Raw genomic sequence first — 26,515 nt, forward strand, 5'->3', positions numbered from 1 at the left:
AAATTTCAGTAGGACCCAGCATAGTACATGAGGATGAACAGATATTCAGTATGTGTAAATATGTATCTTGTGGCCTATTGTTTCAAATTTCTATGCAATTCAGGAGAGTTACACAGTTGTTTCGTTCTGCAGACTTATTATGAGTTGTGATGTGTCAGAAGAGTGAGACAGGTCTTCTAGATTTGGAGTGCTCATGTCGATACTGTCAACAAACCTCAGGACTTCTGCAACAATGGTACTTAGTCTTACATACTGAGGCATCGCTCCAGCCTTTTGATGTCCTCTTTAAGGTTCGTAGGCATTGGCTTTCCATTATTTACTAAAGTGCAATCTGAAAGGCAATTCATAAAATCACAAAATAGTATAGCTTTTAAACCTTCAAGTCATGGATTAAGTAAGAAAGTTGGACAATCCATACACACATACTGTACCAACTCATCCAGGAATTACATCCTGACTTCATCTCTGTGGCATCTTCTAAGTAACAGTGAGGAAACCCATTACAATTTTTGCTACAAGGGTGTGATTAAATATTCATCATATGAACAGTATTTTTCTGAGGAAGCAGCCATTGGGAAAAAATGCCTCTCATTATCTTTCCTCCCAGTGCCCTAATTACTTCATGAAGGGGGTTATATTATTATCATAGCTACTTGGCAAAGGGGAAGGGAAGTTACAAATTATAAAAAAAAATGTGTAATTATCTATCTGGTCAATGATGGGATCACTGAGTATTTCCTAAACTGTAATTGTACTTTGGGTAAAGCTCTCATAGCTCAGTGATACTGAGACACAGGGAGCCAAGTCATTTTGTTTTTGTTTCATGTTGCTCGTCTGTAAAATACAGAAGTCAGTTAAAGCCAATCAAATGTCCTTATTGATTTTTGTGCGGTTATTTGGCTGTTAGACTATGTAATGTTTGTGCTCATTAGAAATGTCTGACTCAGCTTGTCCCCCACTGTCACCATCATCAAATTGTTTGTCCCTAATGCCTATATGTAATCAAGTGAATGAGCGATTTACTTCTTTAGCACGCTCTGTAAGTTGGGTGCTATAAATGACTCCATTTAAAACTGAATTGTATAAGAATTGGAAAGAAGAAATCGTTAAACAATCTACATACTTAGTAGGTGATAAAGGTGAGATAAAATTCAAATAGTCTATCAAATTTTAAATGTCAGTTGTAGGGAACAAAGCTTTGATCTACATTAAGAATGTTCTGGGGTTGGGGATTGAGCTCAGTGGTAGAGCGCTTGCCTAGGAAGCGCAAGGCCCTGGGTTCGGTCCCCAGCTCCAAAAAAAAAAGAACCAAGAATGTTCTATAATGGGCTGGAGAGATGGCTCAGCGGTTAAGAGCACTGACTGCTCTTCCAGAGGTCCTGAGTTCAATTCCCAGCAACCACATGGTGGCTCACAACCATCTGTAATGGGATCCGATGCCCTCTTCTGGTGTATCTGAAGACAGCTGCAGTGTACTCATATATAATAAATAAATAAATCTTTAAAAAAAATGTTCTATAAGTGATGTTTGCACTGAGGACACTAGAACTTGCTGTACATGTAGGCTACAACACCCTTAAGGTGTGTATTATGATAGCATGCTTTCCCATGAGTCCAACAGAAGGCTGGTCTGCAATAACATCTGCCTTCTTACTTGCTTCCCTGAAAACATGGTATAGATAAAGAGTTCTCTCCTGCAGCTAAGGCAGAGGATAACATAAAACCATGTAAGACAGAAGTCAAAGTGTCCCATGAGATGAACTCGCATAGCGCATAAACTTTTTGCCATCCTTCTCTTTCTTTATTCTCATGACACTGTACACGAGGATTTGATGAATTTGGAGGCAAAAAAAAAAAAAGACTTAACATCCCCGTCTTTGGAGAATATGCCATTTTAACTTGACAGTAATTAGCCCCAAAGTGCTCACTTTGTCTTTTTTTGGTAATAATAAATCATCATGATCCCATGCTTTGCTTGAAATGTCCACAGTGACCTGGAAAATATAAATCCATCGGAATCCTAGTTTTTCTTCTTTTAAAACTGTATACCAGAAGGATTTTAGAGTTCTCCAAATGTTTGTATTTTCAGATATATTCTTTAAACTAATGAAGGATTTGAGATCAAAGGGAAAGCGTCTTAAAGCCAGAGCTTGGGTATATAATAATATCACAGTGATTTTCATATAGTTTAAAGGAAGAGAAATAAAAATGGAGATGCAGTTAGAGCTGCCTACCTCAAACTGCTTCTATCTGATAGTTGAGAGACAGATTATGTTTTAATCACTCTTCTATTGCTGGGAAGAGACACCATGACAAAGACAACTCTTACACAAAAAGCCTTTAATTGGAGGCTTGCTTTGCAGATCCAGAGGTTTAGAATACTAAGTATATTATCGTCATATTGGGCTGCACGGTGGTGTGCATGGTGCTGCAGCAGTAGCTGAGAGCTGTAACTTGATCTGCAAGCTGAGGGCAAGGGAGGGCTGAATGGAAGAAATGAGAGTGAGACCTCAAAGTTCATCCCAAGGACAAATTCCTCCAACAAGGTCACTCCTCCTAATCCTTCTAATTCTTTTCATCCTTTCAACCAGTTCTGCTCATTGACTACTAAGTACTCATATGCATGAACCTATGGGATCCACTCATTCCAACCATCACAGATGACGAACAGATTATTATGAAAAGTAATACCAGGTTTGGGTAAGCATCATATAGCAAAACATGACTGAGAAGGATATGAGGCACACTGGAGAATTCACAGGAGCTGATAGGACATAACTCAATGTGACCAGCCTCAGATTGGGGGTCTCATTTATTCAGTTCCTGAGTTTATACCATTAGTTTAAGCCTTTGGGGAACATATTAACATTTTACTTACTACTCACGCTGAGTTTTGTCAACTCAAAACAATTTTGCACAGAAACACATTAAGCTAATTTGTAAAGGAATGAAGTTAAGGAGAAAAGGCAATAGAATCCTGCTGAGGGAGACTGAATAACACACAATACAAATTGGAGTGTGTTCTTTAATGAAAGAAAACAGGAAAAAGGAAGTCGCAACAAATCTATTTTCAGATTCACTGGACACAGATTGCTGTGTTTCCTCCATTTGTGGTGGACATGTTCATTTCTGCTGATTGTCTGTGACAAAGTAAATAAAATAGACAGGATCTTTAGCTGTGAAAATTTGAATCAAGTTATGGCATCATCAATCTGAAGCCCTGAAACTAATTCCTATTATCTCCCCTACCAGTACAACAGGACTATATGAAGCATTTATGTTATATGTATTTTACAAATTTATAGGCAAGTAGCTTTTCCATAATAATCAACTATACTTATGTTTAATAATCAGTTAAAATGAAATTTAAAAAGCACATTTGAAATTGAAAGTCATATTTAAAAAATCAGAAAGTCAATAATTTCAAAAAGTTAAAAATAAAATTATTAATATTTTACGAAGAAGACCTTGGTAAAGAGGGAAAACAGGAATAAAATTCCCTTAGTTCAGGCCCTTATGAGAAAGAAGTTAAATCATGAGAGGTAGAACAGTTATTTTTACATTTTTTATAATTTGATTATCTTGAATAATGGCTGGCTGAGGAATTTGATTATGCAAAAACAGATGGGTGGACATGTCAGGACAATGGATATTTAAATTAGAATATGAATACAAATGTAGATTGAGAGAACAATAAAACATGAAACAAAGAGGGAAGAACCAGGACCAGAAAAAAAGACAGCCATACATTTTCTACTATGCCTACATTAATCACAAATAAATCCTCCTTATTACAATGTTACAAAACTGGCATGGTGATACACTCTAGTAGTCCAAGCAGTTGAGAAGTGGACAAAGGAAGATTAAGTGTTCACAACGAGTTTGAATAAATATCAAATTTATGGCTAGCCTGAACTACATGAGACCCTGCCTCAAAACAAACATAGTTACAAAGGTTTCTAACCAAGGAGTCTTACCAGAGGACTGTAATGTTAGTTTCAGACTCTCCTCCATTTTCAAGACAACTTGAAGCAATGTGTGGAATTTCAAGTTGCTAAGTTATTAACTTTAATATATTCCTTAGGGTCATCAAGGTAGATGTTTTAGGATCATATTCTTGCAATGAGCCCAGGAAACAGGAACAAGTAATCAAGTCTAGAACTGTGTGCTCCTTCCAAATCTCTCTCTAAGGTGACTTTTGCATTATTCATGATTATGATTATTGCATTCATCCAGTGATCCTATGATCTTTTTTTTTTTTGGATCACGAGAAAAGACTATTGGAGGAAAGAAAAGGGAGAAAATAGCTGTGTAAGGGAGAGGTAGCTCTCTCAAGCAACACCCTCTTTGAAATGAGTAAAAAGAAAATATTAACCAAAGCCTCAAGACAGAAAAGGCAGTACTTGAGAATATATACTTTGGATATAAAAATTCAGTTATATAACAGTAGCATTCAAAATCAACTACACCTATGCAATTATTATTTTTTTTTATAACAAAGTGTTTTAAAAGCCTACTGTATCGGAACAGGTACAATGTTCTGAAGGCATACAAATCCACCACAGTCATTTGGATTTGGTTTTACTGCTGGGGAGTGTGCCCAGGTACCCAGGGCCTATACAAGAATGCCAGTGCATGGGCCTCTGTACACCCTCACAAGCAACTTCACAATCAGAATTACAAAAGACGGAGTTCAGGGAACTTTTGTTTGTTTTTCATTTGTTTGTTTATGTAACTTGCCTTATTCAAGCTAAGCAAACACAATGAGAAAGCCAGAAACACCCCACCCCACCCCCCCAAATTTTTTTGAACATCCAGCAGGCAGAGCCATGTGCATGGACCCAAACACCAGACTTGGTCTTTGACTTGTTTTTTTTTTTTTTTTTTTTTTTTTTTTTTTTTTTTTTTTTAAGATAGGAGCTAATATACTCTAAATCCTCCTGCTTCTACCTCCCAAGTGCTGGTATAATAGACATACACCACCATGGCTGGTGTATGCCTTTGTAGGGATTGAACCTCAGGCTCCATGCTTGCTAGGCAAGCACTCTATACATGTCGTGACACTATTCTGAGTACAGAGCGTATGTCATTATTTGTTCTGACGCCATGGGCTGACCTCTCATCTTCAACAGGATTTCTAACTCCTCAGCCTATTTCCTCTGGTTGCAAAGCAGCCAGTTTGCAGCAAGGCCTTCTGCACATACCCAAGTCCACCTTGTCAGTTATCAGCTCCCGCTACAAGGGACCTGACTTATGTTGTCAGCTCATATGAATAAAGGCTCCACCACCAGCTAATTTCAAGTGTCTCTCATGTCACAGCCGGGCTGGAAATACTGAAAGTACAGGAACCCATCCTCAGTGAACTGGGATTAAACAAGCTCCGCTTCTTGTCCCGTTTGCTCGTCTGAAAACACAAGATCTCAAAGCACAAAATGAATTGGCAGGTACTTCAGGGTCACCCCCTAAGCAATCCTTCTAATAAAACTTTCTAAGCAATTTCGACCTCTACGGAGAAAAATGTATATTTGCAACGAATTTCAGCTAAGGTTCATTCACTTTTAAAAGGCTGTAATCTGTAAGCTAAAGCACATTATTAAACTTACAAAAAAATCACTTGAGCATTAAAAACAAAACTGCCACAAAGCCTAGCACGCATCTTTATACTGCTTTAAACACTGATTTTTTTTTCTTTTTAATTTACTACAAATAAGTTTTAGGCTTGGCTGCGAATGTACAGGGTATGTGACTGATTCTACTGCAAAGTGACTAGAGGAAGCATAAGGTCAGGATAGGCAGGGGTGCACACAGGAAAGGACATCCACAGCCACGAGTGGACCTGGACTGACCAATTCATTCCACCAAGCGACCTCACAGCAAAACCTGTCACTCACAGGGATACCAACAACAAAAGCCAAACCAGCCCCACTCTTCACATCTGTTTCAGATACCACCCCACTGCTAATTATTCATCCTAACTAAAGTATTAAACAGTAACTTTATAGGGAATTCAGTTCGTGATTTCATTTCTTGTTCTCTCAGCCTGCAGTAACTATGTGGAAGGGAAGGCGGCAATTAAGACATGATCCACACAGTCGCCATGAGAGTAACACAGACACCCAAGCACTGAGACATCTCCATGGTGAAAATGCCAAGCTGGGAATATTTCTCACCCTTCCCCAAGAAAAGATGCCTAGAGCTAGGGTCTGAGCGGTAGCCATACAGAGGAGCAGGAGAGACAAAAATCTTCCTTAGAGTTTGGTCTGTGAAAAGGGAGAGTGAAAGGAACAGAATTCAGTGAGCAAGCACTCACCCCCACAGTGTCTCAACAATCAGCCTAGAGTAGAGGGAGAACCAGCCAAGGGGACCTGAGGCTACTCTCCTGGAGGCACAATGCTGCTCTCAGTGCAGCACTCCATAGACTGCAGCGCAAGGAAGGCAGCATCAGGCCAGTTGTCCCTGACACCTGGAAACACGGCCTGGCTCAGGACCACATTGCTTCTACAGGGGTCATTCCACAGTTTCCATTGCTTCTTGATGCAGGAGGGATACCCTGCTCACTGAGCAGCAAATGGGGAGAGAATGAAGGGAGGGAGAAAGAAACAGACAACACCAACAGTCATAGTCAGAGGCTAATTCTTCATTTCAGCCTCATTCACTAAGCTGTTTTTAATAAATGCTACTGGCTTGGTAGGAGAAAGCAGATTTGAAGTGGCTTTCTTCCTTCCATAGTCCAATCAAAGCAGAGTCAGAAGCTACCAAGAGATAAGGCAACTAAGGAAAAAATCTGGGAGTCTAGAAGATACTGGAAGACAGTCACCCAAAAGCTGCTTACATGTGTCCAGACTCAAGCTGTTGAGGCAAACTGACCACAGACTATAGGAATTAGTCCAAAGCCTTTTATCCAAGACTCGATCTCAACCTAGAGCCTCTTCACTGATGCCCCTGCTGGTGGGAGTTTCTGAGGCTGCTACTACTTTATAGATGATGAAGGTAGTGATCTGTTGACTGACAGTCACTGTGACCATTCAGTGAAACAATGTATGGCCACAGAATTAGATATGCTATAGAAATTAACGGGCATGCATCCATGCTGTCCCCTTCAGCAGTCATCAGTTAATTCATGGAGACTCAGCTTGCTATCTGCACAACAAGTACTTGAAACATTCTCCTTCACTGGCATCCTCCAGTAAGCCAGAAGCATTTGTCAGCCCACTATTGTGAAGCAAACTGAGGAACCAAAAGTTTGGTAACCTCCCAAGAACTCAACAAGCATATGACTGGGCTACAGCTCACACCTGGATCTGTTTATTTTCTAAGCCCACATTCACACTGACCTGCTATTCAGCCTTGATAACATCTTTAAAAGATACCTGTGCTCAAGCCCAGTCACCAACAAGGGTGTGGAGAGGCCATCCTTTTAGGTGCATGACCACAAGGTAGTTGGAACTTGCGGCCAATAACCCTACCCTCATGTCAGCTAGGAACCATGGGTACCCCTAAACTCCCCAATGTCCCTTGTCACCCCTGAGCTATTCTGAGACCTGAATTTGTTCCCAAGGCTCCTGGGACATGAATGTGTCTCACACAGCCAGAGGGTAGCATATAATTTTGTTTTCTGACTGAAGACTTCACAGATGCCTTCATTAGCTACACTCCAGCAACTGGCCATAACTGTAGAGACGAGTGCTTGCCTCCTGTGGTCTGGTGACGATAAAATAGAGGTCAGAGTAGAACAACTGGCCCTGAGCAAAGAGCAAAGGGCAAGCCTAGACCGCCAGAACCTCACGCTGTCAAGACAGGGAAGCATTCAGCAGCTGAAAGGGACCATGGGATGGTGCATCCTACAGATGCAGAAGCAAGTTGCCCAAATGCAAAATGGGAGGAGCAGAGAGAAGGTGGCAAAAGTGACACAGATGCTGAATCAGAAAAGTACAGGGCAGAAGGATGTAAACAAGAAACAGGGTTATGAGAGGTGACGGAGGCTCTGAGTAGAGCCATGCCAGGAGACACAGCATCATAACAGAGACTAAGTTAGGCCACAGCTGGAGCGCCAGGTGATGCGGAAACCAAGCCAAGCCCTGGCTCCTCGACTGCAGTGAGACAACTCGCATGGCTCTCATGGGGAGCAGATGAGATCCAACCCAAGAGCGCTGTGTGTGGTAAGGCACAAGGCTGTAGCATGACCACCTACAGGCTGACCACCAGTGTCATGCCAGTGCGGGCTGGGTGCCAGTGCTGGAGCCCTTAGGTTGCTTGACAGGCACGCCTACTTCTTGCTGGCCCATGAGGGATCTGTCTTCCACACACTTTCCTTATCCCAACTCCAGCAAAGAACGGAGCGTAAACCTTTTAAGTAATGAACACGAATAAACACAGCAAGGAACATGCAAATTTTTTAGTTTCTAATGGCTCTTGCCCAAAAGGAAATAGCATTTTAGGTCATTACTTCACTCTCAATTAACCAGTGTCCCAAGGTCACAAGACAAGACATGGGAGGGTAAGGGCAAGAGAAGAATCCACATTGAACACTAGAAATACGTTCCTTGATTCAGAACAGCAAGAAGGTGCAATCTGGGGAAAGGAGCGATGCATCCTGGGCAGGTTCTCCAGGGACTTAGGACATGCACAGTCACTTGTTCTCAAACGTGAGGGAAGATGCTGTGTGGGGCTGTGCCAATGGTTTTCTTGGTGAGGGGCAAATCTTCAAAATTCCGTACTTCCTGCTGCTCTGCTAGAAACCCTGCTAGACCTTACTGTTGCCGCCTGGAAATCAGTGGCTCTTGATGTGATGTTTATCTTCTGCTATTAGACAAAGACGGTTCTGTGAGAATACCTCCCAGAGGAGAACAGTCACAAGAAGAGTTGTCTACACAAGCCACGGAACCTCTCACTGTGTCACAGACATGAGGGTTTAAGACTGATGACGGCTCCCACAGGCAACCCTCCAAAATGTCCAAATTGCAAGGAACACACTGCTGCAAGTAGAAGGCAGGTGTCTGTGAGACAGAGGCTTACAGCGTATTTACAGAACAATCAATCAGCTTCCATCCACAGTGCTCTCTGCGCACCTGCAGTGCGTTATGCAAGACACGCAGCACAGCACTTCTTCACAGCATCCCTCGCATATGGTATGTAGGAAAGCCTATACCACCTCTAAGCCAAATACTGCAAAATATAGAAGATGAGTCCAAGTTCCTTATTCCACTAAAAGGCAGAGCACAGGGTAAGTGCAAAACACAACAGCACCAGTATTATGGCAATGAGATGCTCAAACATACACTTCAGCTGCTTCACTGGCCCCGTAAGGAAGATGGAACTCCCAGTTGATGTAATGTTACCCAGGGTATAAAACACTGCAAAGAGGCCGAGTCCCTTCCTGGGTCCAGCAGAAGAGTACCCAATAGTGAACATAGGATTCCTGAGAAAGAAAATAAAAAAGGATTCCTAGAGCCAAGCATGTGATGAAACGTTTTATTCCGGTGCCTCAGCTGAGCGACATTGGCTCCACAACCTTGGATAGACCCCTGCGGTCCTCGGTGTCCTGGCCGCTCAGCCCCTTCTATCAGTGTGTTTATGTCAGGGCCCCGACCGCCGCCTTTGGCCGTCGCTCTGCCCAATCCTACGATCTTTACTTCATCTTCTGTGTTAATGTCTTAAGCCAGTGGCATTGGGCAAAGTAAAGCAAAGAAAAAGAAAAGGTAGCTTTTATTTTCATAATAAAAGTAAACCATAAAATCTACCAGAAAAGAAAAGAAATCTACAATGTTGAGGCTATAAATTGCATTGTATGCTATTCATGTCTAGTATTTCTTAAACGTTTTAATATATTGAGGAAACTGCCAACCAATGACTGCTCCGATCTGAGACTTTATTAACAGTAGTCTTCAACGCAGGTAAAAAGGAAGCTAGCATAACTGTCTCTTGAAAGACTTCATCCAGCAGCGGATGGAAACAGATGAGGGGACTCACAGAGACGGAACCGACGGAACCACCAGCCATCAAAGGCTATGCAGGGGCTGGACCTACATTTATAACAGATGGGCAGTTTGGTCTTCATGTGGTTTCCCTAACAATTAGAAGGACGGTTGTCTCTAACTCTGTTGCCAGCTACTGAATCCCCTTCCCTCAGCTGGACTTACTGGTTGGGCCTCAGTGGGAGAGGATCTACTTAGTCACTCAGGGAGTAGATGTCCCAGGGCAGGGTGATATCCAGGGAGGGGCGTCCTCTTTTCTGAGGAGGGAAGGAGTTAATGGGGAAGGGATTTTGTTAGTGAGGGACTGGGAGGAGAGGAGGGAGAGGGATTACAATCAGGAAATAAAGTGAATAAATACATTATTGAAGGAAAAATTTTAATATATGTTGGTATTTAATTTAAGAAGCAGTTAGCAAAAATGTTATTCTCATGTCCCAGGAAGTCTAATAGTGAACATAGTGAATATACTTAATTTAGAAAGACATAGAGGCAAACAATGTCGTTTTAATTTTTCCAGTTACATTAAACAAATTAACATTGAAGTTATATGGGATTCGTGTTGTCATTTTGATATTTTCTTAGCACATAATTACTTAATCAAATTATATACAAATAAGGCAGTTTTCCTAAACCTGATACTTCCTTCAGTACATTCTACAATTTAAACTCACTGTTTGAGTCAATTTTGCTATTTTTTTTAATCATGAAAATTTTCTTTTAGATTTTATTTCATGCGGAGACGAAAACTGTCACTTAGGAGAAACGAGTTTAAACTGTGAGTCCATAAAATGAACTTATGCACATATATCAGAATAACATGTCAATTAGCTTATGATTTTAATGGGAGCAAATGACAGATTTTGCTGAAAGTCCAACTGTGGGATCACAGTGTTCTTTCCTTAAAGTGAAAGCTTATTTTCATGCAAATGGAAAAGTACAGCCACACATGCACAGGTAGAGATCAGCATCTCCATGAAGAATCCCTTTATCCACTTATTTAATAAATATCTACCAAGTGTCTATAATATAGTTATAATACATAACTCCTAATGTGATATTGACAAGCCACATTTGCCCCCTGGCCTTGGAACAAAAAATGATTTCAGAAATATTATTTTCTAAAACAAACTAATATCAAAAAACTTATAAACAATTCAAAGATGTAAAATATATAAATGCCCCATGCCCTATCACTCATTTGAACCTCGTGTCTGTCCCAGTTTTATTAACATACCATTTCTATAGTTCAAGAGGGGCAGCTCTACACTCCCACACACTCAGGACCCTCTTCCAGAACCTCCATGAGGTGCTGGGTACAACTACCCCATATTTGCGAAATAAATTACAAAGTCAATTTTAAATATGTAAGAGGATGTGGGGGGAAAGACAGCTCAGCAGTTAAAACAGATGCTCTGTTGTGAAGACTGGGGTTTCTATCAACAATGTTCACTGCTTACAAAGGCTTGAAACTTCAGCTCCAAGGAATCCAAAACCTTCTGCTAGCCTCTACTAGTCCCTTCCTACGGACATGTGTATGTGCATGCACTTGCACAGATAAATAAATGAATAACAGAGATAAAAATTCAAAAGAATGAATCATTAAAGAACGCATGGTAATTGAATAATTCAGTAGTTTCCGGCCTTCTGCCTCCCTCCCGCTCCCCCTAGAAAGCCTAGTTATTATATTATAAATAGTCTTTAACAGGTGATACACAGGGTCATGGTAGTAGGTAGCCATCTCCTTTTAAAGGAGGGAATACGATTTTAAGAAACTTCTATTTCCACAAATCTGATACTTTTAACATGGACTAAATTTAAACTGAACTTAAAATTTAGTCTCAGTGTCTCGCCTTATCTGAATCTGTTACTAAACACATCTCCAAATATTGCAAACAGACAATGAAAAGAAATTTGGAAATAAAAGTAAAACCACAGTGGCTCTTACATTGAACTGTATACACATTAATAAATAGATTTAATCTAATACTTCTCAACAAAGGATGGAATGAGTGAAGTACACAAAACATGAGGGTCTCAAGGTTCAGTGTGCCACACTCAGTTGGGAGGCAGTTCTAGGGTCCCAAGGCATACCTGTGATAATGTCCTTGGCCTCCGATACTGAAGTGGCATGGCTCCCACTGCCAGCTCTGAAACTGTGCTAGACTAACATCTGGAACATTGCTCTGCTTCTGGCATTTGCCAACAAGAGACAAGTTCGTTTTCTGAAGAAAAGTGTATTTTAGTTCAAAATTTATCTAGCCATTATGATCCTCAGATTTCTTGAAGAAATCATACTGAAATACAATGCCTTTGAACTTGGCCAAAATTGACTAAATGATGGTCATATTTTAAATTTTTATTTTTAGAAATTTTCTTAGTTACTGAAACACAAACTATTCACCAATTAGAAACTCAAAGGAAATGTCTATTATGATATACAAACACACACACACACACACACACACACACACACACACACACACACACACACACACACTGAGAGAAACCAGAGTGTGGGAGGGTAACGTCCAAAAACATCATCTGTATTTTATCATACTTCATTACAAATTAACATTTCAGATCCTGGATGGTGATCAATTATAACTTTTCAAAGTGTTCAAGGAAAATAGGACACTAAATACTGTCAGCTCTCTGTATCTGATGATTCCACATTCTCCGATTCAACTACCCAGTAGTCAAAACAATATTCAAACTGCATCAGCAGTGTACACATAGGAACATTTGGATGATTACCTAAACTCTTACATTGCACATGGATTACAGGTATGCACAGGTATTTTAAGCAGTTTAGCATTGACTTAAAAACATTTCCATATACATGCGCCTGACTTAAGTACAAATATGGCATTTTGTATAAGGGACTTAAATGTATAAAGATCTGGCTTAGTGTGGGAGTCAGGGACACCTAGGAAGAATTTCCATGGCTACAGGACCATAAACATAAGAATAATTCAGCCTTGAATATGCTTCATTTCTTCCAGAATCCTCATTTAATTCAGTTTTCTAAAGCATGTACTACCTTCTGCTATATTTGACATATAGCCTACTGTAGTGGCTATTCCTGGTTGTCAACTTGACTATATCTGGAATGAACTACAATCCAGAATTGGAAGGCTCACCTTTGATCCTGATCTTGAGGCTGGGAGATACGAGTTTCTAACCTGGATCTTGGCATGGAGATCTTGAGGCATAGTGGCTATGAATCCCAGGAGTCTAAGGCAAGGGGATCTCTGAGTTCAAGGTCATCTGGGACAAAGCAAGTCCCAGATCCAGGCATGGTGGGACACACCTTTAATCTGGGCCACAACTTCTGCTGGAGACCTACATAAGGACATTGGAAGAAGGACGACTCCCTCTCTCTTCTTTGCCTGCCTGCCTCGTGGGACTGAGCCACTGCTCGATCCTTGGATTTCCATTCACAGATGCTGCTGAGCCTTGTTGGGGAGTTGGACTACAGACTGTAAGCCATCAACCAATTCCCTTACTATATAGAGACTACCCATGAGTTCTGTGACTCTAGAGAACCGTGACTGATACACTTACTTATTATCTATTTTCTGACTCCTGCTAATGTTCAAGTAGCAGGAAGACAGCAATGTGTGTTCTTTAGATCCTCCAGAGTCATAGCAGCATGCGACTCATAATAAGCAGTATATATTCAACAAAATAACCAATAAATATGCTAAATAAATGGATAGGCTAATTGAATTTCTAATCTTAAGAGACTGTTGAAAACATTGTACAATGGTTTATAAATTAAAGTATCATCAGACTTTCAAATCCTGATATCACTAATTATTTATCTAAACTATTTTTTCTATGACAGTTCAAAATTTCATTTTATCAATCTAGCATTATGTAAGGGTTCCTTCATGGGTAAACAGTTGGCCTTTGATCAGAGTTTTGATATAAATGACCTGACCTAGATGTACACAGAAGTTTTGCCAGTCCTAATAGCATTAACACAGCATTTTAACTTTAATGAACCCCCTTACTTAAAATTTATGCACAAAAAGCATTTGAGCCACAAACATGGTATACTTTAAAGGAATGTTGAGTAAAAAACAATTATTTGCTTATAGTAGTTGTATATTGTAATTTTTTTAAAAAGATTTATTTATTTATTATATATAAGTACACTGTAGCTGTTCTCAGATACACCAGAAGAGGCATTAGATTCCATTACAGATGGTTGTGAGCCACCATGTGGTTGCTGGGAATTGAACTCAGGACCTCTGGAAAAGCAGTCGGGTGCTCTTAACCGCTGAGCCATCCCTCCAGCCCTGTATATTGTAATTTTAAGAATGACTACTGCCCTGTTCCTTTAGCATCTGTAGAGAAGAGAGAAAAGAGAGCAGTAATCGGAGACACTGCTTTTCTATGACACATGTGCAGGGACATTTGAGGGATTTTAATTTCTTACTCTTTCTCCCAGCAGTAAAGTAGATTAAAACTTAAACTGTAAGCTTGAAATGGTCTTGGAATTGAAGCTAGAGTGCTGCTTTTCTTCATTGAAAATTTTTACTTTTAAGTCTCTGCAAATTAAACTTGAAATGTACTGTGTAGTAAGATAGTTGTATCCTTGTACTGACTCCTGGGTTTCATAGTCAGCTAAGAGATGGGAAGTACTATTTCACTTGAAACTCTAACGTGACTCAAACACATAGACCCACAGACACACACACAGAAAGACACATATAACACACACACACACACACACACACACACACACACACAGGTCTTCAAAGTAGTCTATGCCAGGGATTTGCCTCCATTTCTGAGCTATGACACCGGCTAAGACAAATTAAAGAGCCATCCCCTTCTTGTGTGCTTCCTGGGTCAGTGGCAGACCCCACAATGTCTCCTACTGGGGAATACATCTTGAAATAGATGCTTATAGTCATGGAGTGAGCACTTGATCCCCAATGCTATGTTGCCTTAATTTCCAAAGTCAGTGTTATTGGTGATCTCTAGGGATAGAACTTCTTTCTCCCCACCCTCGGTGGACAGGGCACTGCTAGCAACTCAGTCTTGGTTTCCCAAAATTCCAGAACTAGAACTAAATACCTATTCTTGACACAAGAGAAGATCAAAATCCTTACTGCCTCCCTAATCTTTATTTATTAACATTTATTTTGATGTGTGTGTGTTTGTGTGTGTGTGTGTGTGTGTGTGTGTGTGTCTGTGTCTGTGTCTGTGTCTGTGTTAGTTTGTGTGTGATGTATGGAGGTGTAGTGAGTAGGGAAGTAGGTGCCGCACACTGAATTCAGGTCTTCTGAAGGAGCAGCAAGCCTTCTTAACTGCTGAGTCATCTATCCAGCCATTTTTCACTAATGTTTTCTACATAGTGAGAAGTATTGCATTTTCTGAGGTGAAACTGTCTCCTACGATCCGGAACTACCAAGTTACTGTAGCAATGTTGACTTTCTTCGCCTTATGGCTATGCATTTGGACCCCACAATGTCACTTACTAGGAAGCATATCAGAATGAGTGGAATGACATGATAACTCTCCCAAGGAATGCTATCCTAAGATGATAAATCCTTCCAGAAAGTTAAGATTTATTTGTGATTTTTGGCTCTTACTGCTATCTCAATGAGAGTGAGGACCAGGGCTGCATGTGAACAAATATAAATGAGGAAAACTTGGGATGCACACAGAAATGTGTGTTTACACTGTTATTATACCATGCAACGATAAGGGCACTTATAGTCTAGATCCAGAAGTGACAGAACTTCTCTGCACAGGTCAAACATGAAAATGGTAGTCTAGGGAAGGGAAAAATAAAAGAAATTGGTAAGGAACAAGGAAGAAGAAAGGATAGGGGGCAGAAGGCAGACAGGGATAAGGGAGTAAAGAAAAAAATCATAACTCCTGCATTTTCCTCTTGCTGGGAGTGCCATAGTCATGTCTGCCTGCTGTATAGTCAATCAGTCAATATGCTCATTGCCACTGAGGCTAAACTGAATCATTGCCAAATCTTAAAATTTATATTCTGTATATTTTACCATAATTAAAAAAGTAAGGAGGCATAGAAAATGCACTTCGTTTTCGAACTATAGTGTGTGGAATACTTTTCGCCCACCAAGCATAAGTCAACATGAAAAGATGGAGAGATGAGAAGGTGTGTATGCTGAGGTCAGAGCTGTACGTTCCATTTCAAATAATATCCTGGTGTTTATCGTGGATGACAGTGAAAAGTTCTGGGAAAGTCAGTCAGGTTACACCACTTCCATAACGTAAAACAACAAAGAAAAGCTCTCTTGCCTCAGTGTGGGGCGCTCGGCCCCTGGTGCTCAGGTGACTTTCTACTGAGGCATAGCATCATGGTTTCTAGTGTCGTGAAAAACATGTTATCACTTGATAGCAAGTGTGAGTTGGAGCTGACATGACTTGAAGCTGTGCACAAAAGCACAAACTCAGTGATTCCCTGGCAACCAGGCCCTACCTTATAGCTTCCAATGTTTCTCAAGAATGCTAGCAATCAATATCAATCCACGAGATTATCTGTCTGTCAAGGTAGCAGATTCAGAAATCCAATTACTTCCCAAACATCACACATGATCTCTGCTAAGACATTCAGTGTATACCAGATGACATATAAAACTTTGGCTCTGACTAGTACATTAGAACAGTCACAGAGAGTAGCCGATGGCAGGACCACCATATGTATTTATGGGAAAGCAGAGGGAAGAAAAATCTTCTTGTTCTGTTCTTGGTGCTTTTCTTCAAAGAAATAAGTGTCCAATGAAACTCAAGACCCAAAGTGCTCTTGTATCCAGCATAGTTTACAAAATAAATAAAAAGGCCATAACTCAGCAGCCTCCCAGATTTCCACTTTCTCATGGACATGCACTTCAGTATGACTTACCATGACTCCTTCAGGTAGCGCTAATACTGCTAGTGCTTTGGAGAGCCTAAGCAATTTCTTTAGTATCCACCTTGAGTATCACAGTTGAAGTAATTAAATACCAGTCAAGTCCTTGAACAGTATTTAAGGAAATGACAAACTTTGTGTACTGAAGAGACCTGGGATTTAAATTTTTGCTATCCAATGCAAACCAACCAAAATGTGTGACTATTAACTAAAGGGAATTGTAGATACTCAGTCACATTAGTAATGGGTTAGCTGTTTGGTAGTGAACAATAATCAATCAATACCCAGTTGCTGACCAACTAACCATTCACCCCAGGAAACACTTCCAAGATGGCAGAAAGGTCTATTAGATGGTACCAGTTTAGAACTATGTCTATGGTAGTAACTCCTGAGGCTGAACAACCAAGGAAACATAGTCTAGACAATATTGCTTCTTATCCTCTGCCTGCAGCAGCAGATATTATCCAAATTATGTTTCATTACACATGTAATTGAGGTTCAAGTAGGCTAATTTTTATATTAAATTAAAATTAGAACTAAAATAATATATAATAGAATTATTGGCTTAGCTGTCAGGGAAGAGGTTTAGTTTCCTATGAAGCCTTATATACTAATATTTACCCCACATCACACATAAAATGCACATTCTGACATGAGTGGCTCACAATACTGTGACTATCGGTTTCAAGCATTTTCATCAGTGCCTAGGTTAAAACCAGCACAATGCCTGACTTAAAATCCTACCTGATAAATGCCATTCACATATGTTGGCTTTGTTGGAATATGAATCCCTGTATATGTTCATAAGCATGGAAAATTAAAGAGCATTTGGGAAAAACAAAACTCCTGTATTTAAAAATGACAAAAGTAACACAGAAAATAAGCAGTCAACCTAGGAGTACATCTACCGATGAGTCGATTTAAAAAAAAAATGTGTCTGGTATGACCATAGTATACAAACATAAAGATTTAAATATTGTCACTTGTGAGAAAATAAAGGGAAGAAGAGATCGTCATATTACACAAAATAAATCCGATTTAGAAATTCAGAAGGACGAATACATTTTCCATAAATTGTAGGATCTGAATAAAAAAAATGGATTCAAAGTAAAAGGAGCTCACTAGCATGGGAGTCAACCTAGAAGGGGAAAAGAAGGAGAGGGGTAAGCAAGAACCACAGTGCATGGATATGAATGTGTGAATGGGCATTAAACACTTGTATAGGAATTCCATATTTGTACAATATATGTTAATCAGAAAAGAAGGAAACTACAATGACTTTGATATCTGAAGTCAGAAGACTCACGTAGGTGTAGTCCAATGGCCTCTGAAAATTGTGTCCCCAGAGGATGTGTGTATTGGTGAAGATGAGGAATGTCAGTGGAGGTGTGCGTAGATGAGAACATGCATGGAGGTGGGTATCTCATCCGTTCCTTATCACCACAGTCTCAGAACTGGCAAAAGATGTCCAATTCACAGCCATCTGGTATCTGTTGTCCAGACCAAATTGCATTACTGAAGTGTGGAGTCCTTTACTTCGTAAGTGGAGAAACTGAGTAGAAATGTGAATGAGCTGTGGATGTGATGCGACCAGCTATGTCAACTTTCTGCTCCTGTGACTTACGCACAGCCTAGATTGTATTCTGTTTAGATTATGTTATTACAGCAACAGAAATAAAACTAGATTACATAATAACTTTAACAATCTTTGTTCTTTACTTAGCTCAGAAAGAAATAATAATCAGACAAGATTTCTTCCCTTCTGCCTAATCAGGCCTCCACAAGAAGTAGAAACATTTCTTTCCTTTCACCACTTGAGAATGGATTATTAAAGTTGATTTCAAAACCAACATCTTCAGAATAGTGGCTCTCTCGGAAAGCAATGAAAAGTACAGCTTTTCAGTGGAAGGGGAAGCCTTGGTCCTGCTAAGACTGAACCCCCAGTGTACGTGATTGTTGGGGGGAGGGCGGTAATGGGGGGAGGGAGGTAATGGGGGGAGGATGGAGAGGGGAACAGCCATGTAGAAGGGGAGGGGGAAGAGGTTAGGGGGATGTTGGCCCGGAAACCGGGAAAGAGAATAACAATCGAAATGTAAATAAGAAATACTCAAGTTAATAAAGATGGAGAAAAAAATTAAAAAAAAAAGAAAGAAAAAGAAAAGTACAGCTTTACTCAAAGACTCACTGGAATCAATTCAGAGCCTTTCCAAAGCACTTCTGTACTAGTTAGTGACTTCTTCATCAGTAAGCAATTTTGTAATGAAATGTATATGTTTCTTGGCTCTAAGTAAAACAGAATGTCAGGAAAGTAGCTTACATGGAAAGTGTAATATTTTCAACATTATATTTAAAGATATTACAAATACACATAATTTGTCATAGAAAATATGGTACATTTACACAATGGAGTACTACTCAGCTGTTGACTTCATGAAATTGATAGGCAAATGGATGGAATTTGAAAATATCCTGAGTGAGGTAACCCAATCTCTCTCTCTCTCTCTCTCACACACACACACACACACACACACACACACACACACACACACAAAACAACAACAACAATAACAACAACAACAAAAACCAACCAACCAACCAACCAAACAAACAAACAAAAAAACAAACCACATGGTATACACTGACTGCTAAGTGGATACATTTGGCCAAATGCTCGAATTACGCAAGACTCAATCCATAGACCACATTAAGCTTAAGTTGAAGGACAACCAAAAAGTGTAGATGCTTCAGTCCTCTTTAGAAAGGGGAACAAAAATATTCATAGGAGGACATATGGAGACAAAGGTTGGAGCAGAGTCTGAAGGAAAGGCCATCAAGAGAGTGCCCCACCTGGTGATCCATCCCATATACTACCAAACCCAGACAATATTGCTAATGCGAAGAAGTGCATGCTGACAGGAGCCTGGTGTAGCTGTCTCCTGAGAGGGTCTGCCAGAGCATGACAAATATAGAGGCAGATGCTCGCACCCAACCATTTAACTGAGAATGGGGTCCCTATTGGTGGAATTAGAGAAAGAATTGAAGAAGCTGATGGAGTTTGCAACCCCTTAAGAATAATAATACCAACCAACCAGAGCTCCCAGGGACTAACTCACCGTCCAAAGAGTACACATGGACAGACCCATGGCTGCAGCTGCATATGTAGCAGAGGATGGCCTTGTTGGGCACCAATGGGAAGCCCTCAGTGTAGGGCAATGTCAGTGTTGGGAGTTGGGTAGGGGTGGGTGGATGGATGGAGGAACACCATCATTAAAGAAGGAGGAAGGAGGATGGAATAGGGGGTTTATGGACAGAAAACTAGGAAAAGGAATAACATTTAAAATGTAAATTAAAAATAACCAAAAAAAAGAATGTTTGCCTTTCATTACATTTCATACTTTATATAATTTCTTAAGGTGTGGCACTTTTCATTCTAAGCATAGCTTTAGAAAAGAGGCTATTAACTTCCTATATTTAAGTGTAGATTTATTGTGCTTTTTCTATCATCTGTTTCTGATTCTTTAGGCCTAATAGACTAAAATTAGAATTGATCCCTTCTCATATGAGCACAGCTAAGAAACAAGGTAAATCTATACTGATTAAAATATGACTTAAGGTGTGAAATTAAAATTTATGTTAAAGCAGCTTTCCTCATTAAGATTTGACAAGTTGAGAGAGTGGTTCATTTAATCTCCTTATGGATATTATGCAGACAGCAAGGAACTTGGGGTCTGAGGGATTCCAGAAAGACTTCAGCCTGGATGGGCTGCACTACTGCATATTCAGGAGTTTATTGAAGCTTTACTCTGCAAATTATACTTTTCACAGATCAACATAGAAAGAAAGGAGAGAGAGCAGGCATAGTTACAGTTTCTATTTCCATAAACCCTTACAGCCACTGAAGAGAGGAACAATTGCTATTTAAAATCTGCACTATTTTATAGTAATCTCTTATCATTGCTTTATGAAAATGTCTCCTCACAAGAATTTAGCATACCTGATGGATATTAGACGGTAACAATAGAATTGGAAAGGAGCTACCAAGAAACAACAATGGAGAAGTCCTCACTATTGCCTGCCTGACCACCCAGGCAATGGCAGTGTTGGTAAACTTGAAGTGTTCCAAGGACAAGATAAAAATGTGGCATCTCACCTAATCCATGAGTGATCCAGAAGACATGTGGCAGCATTATGTTCAATTTATAGACAAGGGAACTGAAGCATAATGACAAAGGACCTTTCTGAAGATTGTGAATCTTGTAAATGGTAGATCTAGACTATGGATGAAAGACTGGTTCCCAGTGCCTCTAGTTATGAGTCTTATGAATGAATATGCAGTTTTTTTCACTCATCAGTTTTCCATGTATCTTAGTAGTACAGAATCTGAGCTATGAGCACAGTGGCCTTTGGAAGCTCTTTCTTCAGGAAATGAGAATATAAATAGAAACAGCATTGTGTACCATTGCCTATGTATGCCTTAAAAGTATATGGACATGCTGAAATAGAAATATTCTTATCTCCATAATTAATTCAATGAGTGAAAAAACATACTTTCAGAGAATAGAAGAAAAGCAAAACCATTATTTTAAATTTATATATGTAGATAGATAGTATGTAACTATTTTGTGGGTAAAACAAGGCAGCTGGTGACTAGAGACCACCTGGATATCAGCAGAATGTGATTTGCACTGATCTTTATGAGAAAACACAAATCTACTGGCCAATGGCTCCTTGCAAGGAACATTTGCAAGTAGAGATGTTTGGGCAAACTGTTTTGTATACTGTGTGATACTACACAGCTTCCACAATGAAATTGTTTTCTTTTGGGAGTACAGATTGCAAGGGTGGAGGGATTGAGAAGATAGGTAGGATTGGGGTGCCTGATGTAAAATTCACAAAGAATCAATAGAAATTTAAAAGGGGACACTGCTCAGTAGATGATATCATGGAAATGTTCTGATCCACTTAAGAATGGATTTCAAAGCACAGTTCATCATAAGTGATAGCATCTGTCATTTTGGGGACACAAAGGAAAAACTATTAAAACAAGTAATAGAATTACTTCATAGTAATTCTATTTTTTTATAATTATCCAATTAGCATAGTTTTAAAACATGAACTTTAATTAAAACAGACAAGCAAACAAACAAAAGCCCCTCAGCCTCAGAAAAGGATATGCAGTTTAGGATGAGTTACACAGTGCCTCATGGTTTCAGATAATTCTGAATACAGTATGGAGACACACACTCTACATACCTAGTTATCAGATGTCCAACACTTTCCAGTGTGGTTGGATATCGTCTTCGGAATTCAAGAGCCTGTGCAACACAATGCCTTAGGACTCTCGTTCTCATTTCAGAAATTCTAAGTGTCTGAGAACTGCATCTATGACAGTTATAGCTGTTATGTGTAATCGCATTGAAGAATTTGATTCCCATGAAAGAGATTTGATTTTTTTTCCTGGGGCACTTCAACCTTTCAGTTTTTATTTTTTCCAGATTGATGTTTTCAGGCTCTTAAAAAATTATTCTGGGCTAGAGAGATGGTTAAGAGCACTGACTGGTCTTCCAGAGGTCCTGAGTTCAATTCCCAGCAACCACATGATGGCTCATAACCATCTGTAATGGGATCCAATACCCCCTTCTGGTGTCTCTCAAAACAGTTACAGTGTACACATAAATTAAATAAAATAAATCTTAAAAAATATCCTAAGAATTTAAGGTCTTTGAAAAAAGTGTTTGAAAACTACAGATACAAAATATCTCATTTACATTGTGACTCATGTCATTTGAATTCAGGTAAAATTGAATATATTGTTCAGATTCTATGCACTAGTGATTACTGAAAATACTACTCTGGTTGGCTAGAGCATACTGGGATTTTTTTCCCCCTGAACTAAGGTTAGTGGGATGGGGGAAAATCCGGAAACTCACTTCTAAACTACATCTAACAGTGGTATTTATATAGGAGATTGACTATACAGACAAATTTCAGCAACCAGATTTGAGTCAGACTTGAACTTCTTAACCTCAGTCAATTCTAGGATAAGCTGATGACCCTTCTTCTAAAATTAAAATTTTCCTGTGTCTCTGACTTATCTAAAACTTTAATGGTTCATTGAAATTGACATACATTCCATAGAAAATTAAATATCAACTTGACATTTTAAATTTTCTGCCTGGATCAACTTCATTCAAGGATGTATAAATAAAGTTGACCATTTCTGAGGAATAACAAAAGGGCAGATTTTGAGTGATGATGATACATTCTGACGATTGTGGAATAACATGGCTATCACAGGATGAAATAAGGCAAGCTGGGTGGTCAGTCAGGCTCCATGGAACAAGAAGTGAGTTCAAAGCATATACGTGTATAAATGACATCTTTAATAAGCAAATGTAATTTTATTTCAAGGATAGAGTATAAATATGGTCAACAGGCTTTCTGCCTGGTGATGTAATCATTTGCAAGTAGCAGGTCATGAGAATCAGTGAATGTATTAACCTTCCTACTGGGCGTGTATCTATACAGGTCCATGACCCTTTGATCAAACAGTGCTGTGTATTTGCAGCAGATCCTACAAAGGTGTGATCAAAGATCTCACATCTAAGTATTTATCAGCTACACCCTCAGTATACTGTAAGGTCGGTGGCACATAAGTTCTGAATTATTCTCCTGAAGACATTTCCAGCTTATAAATTGAAGAGCTTTTTCTTAAATCCAAAACATACCGAATAACCTTGAATTAAAATATATGTAAGCATTGACATCTCTTCATATTTTTTCAGATAACTCTTCTTTGAAACAAAATTTAAGGATTATGGAATGTTGAAGTTTGTCGTCTTCCTTGTCTCCAGTTCCACTCTCTTCCTCTTACCTCTTAAAATCATTTTCCTGCGAGCAAGGAATTCATATCGTTTTCTAGGCCACGTTGCTCTATACTGTAAAACTTCGTTCCTTATTCTGTTTCTGTCTCTGTCTGCTCTGTCTCTTTGGTCACCTCAAGAAGACTTCCACAATGACAGAAGTTGACATTCAACCATGGATGGAGAAAACTATCTGTCTACCCCTAGATAAAGAGATCCAGGCAATTAAGGTGTTCTGAGAGAGGAAAAATTATTCGTTTGCAGCGTGTAACTCCTTTATAGGTTATCCAATCTCAAGTAGTCAACGCTACTCACAAATACATATGAGCAACACTGAATGGACTCAGCAGGATGCGTTTACACATGCATATATGTATAGGAATATATATATATATATATATATATATATATATATATATATTCGGAGAGAGAGAGAGAGAGGGAGAGAGAGAGAGAGAGAGGGAGAGAGAGAGAGAGAGAGAGAGAGAGAGAGAGAGAGAGAGGGAGAGAGAGGGAGAGAGAGGATGTTTGGATGTTTGGGTTGGGTAATGGGAAAGAGTTGGATAGGGAGTGAGTAATCTGGAAGAAGCTGGGAATGCATTGTGAACATAAGCATGGCAATATCAAGGATTCCAGTGCTTTAACCTCTAGGAATGACAAAGCCTTCCCGGGTAAGACTCTAAAGGAATGTTAAGGCTTTCTTGAAACTGGGTGGGTGGGGGACATAAGGGTAGGGAGGGGTTGTTCCGAATGTGAGTGCTTATGATAAATGTGTTTGTGTATATAGAGACAGTCAACTGTAGCTTCCTCTTCCTGGATGTTTACAGCCCAAGACTGATCATCTACAGAGACCCTACCAAGACTAGCAAATCCCTGAGGTTCCAAGCTGAGGTTCCAGATAGTCAATGTTAGTAGATACCCGTCATTAGAGGTAACAGATCCACCTGATCCTATCTTTCTGTATATGTGTCTGTCCTTTATTTAATTTCCTTGCTGCCTCTGATCAGAGTTCCAGGAGCCAAACTGGAGAGGTCACAACAGTAGTGCTATATGCAGTTCTCAAAAAAGTTAAAAATGTTGAAAAATTGGAACGTTTACGATTTGGATGTTCTTTAAAACTAGCCAAATAATAGTTATATTAGAGCGATATGCATTACAACTTAGCAATTATTACACCTATTTCCAGAACATGTTAAAAAAAGAAACATGTTCAAATTTGTGTGTGTGTGTGTGTGTGTTGTGTGTGTGTGTATGTGAGTCATAGTTTCTTCATAAAGCACAACGACATACAGAAAGCACTCATCTGAATATGTCCATTTCATGCAGGCAAAAATGTACTAGACGGAGCCATGATCCTCTTCTTTCTTAAGTTTCAACAAAAGGAGTAAAAATTTATTATTTTTCAGGTAGCTGTGCTGGTTAGCTTTTGCCAGTTTGATATATTCTAGAGTCACCTGGGAAAGGGAGCCACACTGAGAAAATGTCTTCATTGCATGGCCTATAGGCTTGTCTACAGGAACATTTTCTTGATTAATGACTGCTGTGAGATGGCTCATCGCTGGGTAGGTGGTCCTGGTTGTATAAATAAAGCAAGGCTAAGGAAGCAATAGAGAGAGTAACTCAGTAAGCAGGATTCCTGCATGGTCTTTGCTTCAGTAACTTCTTCCAAATTTCCTGCTTTGAGGTCCTGAAATAAGCCCTTTCTTCTCCAAGTTTCTTTTGTCCCCGGTGTTTTATCACAGCAGAGAGCAAATAAAACACTGGCAAAATCATAGAAGTGTTTAGGCAGAAACTATGCAAAGATATTCTAAAGAGCTCTGAGTATTTTGGTAAAAATAATTATATGCCTGTAGAATTTCCTCTAGAAGATTCTTTAGAGCTACAGGCGGTCAATAGCTGCTAATAGAAAGAGAATCAATTTCATCTAGGGATGAGCTTCTGAATCGTTTTCTCATTCCAAGTGGTCAGTCCTGGACAGATGAACATATGAGCAATGCAAATGGACTCAGTAGTCTCTGTGTGTGTGTGTGTGTGTGTGTGTGTGTGTGTTTGTGTATGTGTGTGTGTATATGTATGTATGTATGTGCATGCATATGACAATAAAAAAAGGAGATTATGATTGGGGCCATGGGAGAATTTGGGTTGGGAGAGAGAGAAATCAACTCAAATGCAGTGTTCATATATGAACTTCTCAAAAAATAAAATAAAATAATTGAAAAAGAAGAAATATCTTTATTCTACTCTACAACCACTAGCATTCTTCTTGTTTCTATTTTAAAAAAATAACTGGAAATAGAAACCAAAACCAGCTCTACGAATCCTATACAGTCTTTAGAATATGTATAGGAAAAGCTAATTCTTCCAAACTACTTAACAAGGTCATGAGATTTAGTTTTGAAGCATTGAAGAAAGGGCATTTTAAAAATCTAATATTAAATTTTCCATTTTACCACTTGTCTATGTTAGAGATGAAATGTGGGGGAAAAGGCTGTAGCTCAGTGAAAGGTAAAATGCAAATATCTTACTTTGAGGTATCTTGATTTATGGGCTTCAGGGACCATTAGCCACTGCCTCATCTCTGGAGAAGAATGGAAATTGAGTACAGCTAGAGAATAAGTGAAAATGAATTTGTGGCTCTCTTCCGCATTGTGCAAATTACCTAAAGGTCTACTTCAAAATCTTTTGACACATATGTGGCATTCTAACTGGTCACCACATACAATAGATCACAAGAGATCAACAACAGACTGCTGGCTGCTGACAGGGTTCTACCTGTGAGC

At 39.4% G+C, this 26,515-nt stretch overlaps 1 protein-coding gene and 1 pseudogene across 15 annotated transcripts in view; both read right to left on the reverse strand.

The window, feature by feature from the left end:
• The window catches only part of Zfp385d (zinc finger protein 385D), a 383,190-nt gene that overhangs the window by 215,586 nt on the left and 141,089 nt on the right, over positions 1-26,515 (reverse strand). Inside the window, exon 1 of one of the 15 annotated variants that reach the window (XM_087585512.1) lies at positions 254-385. Within the exon in view, the coding sequence (XP_087441638.1) occupies positions 254-313 (60 nt within the window). The 5' untranslated portion in view covers positions 314-385. 15 annotated transcript variants of the gene reach the window in all.
• On the reverse strand, positions 8,985-9,497 carry LOC148000803 (vesicle transport protein SFT2B pseudogene; annotated as a pseudogene).

This window comes from Rattus norvegicus, chromosome 15 (genome assembly GCF_021556685.1).
Source record: "Rattus norvegicus strain SHRSP/BbbUtx chromosome 15, alternate assembly SHRSP_T2T, whole genome shotgun sequence".
Classification (NCBI taxonomy): Eukaryota; Metazoa; Chordata; class Mammalia; order Rodentia; family Muridae; genus Rattus; species Rattus norvegicus.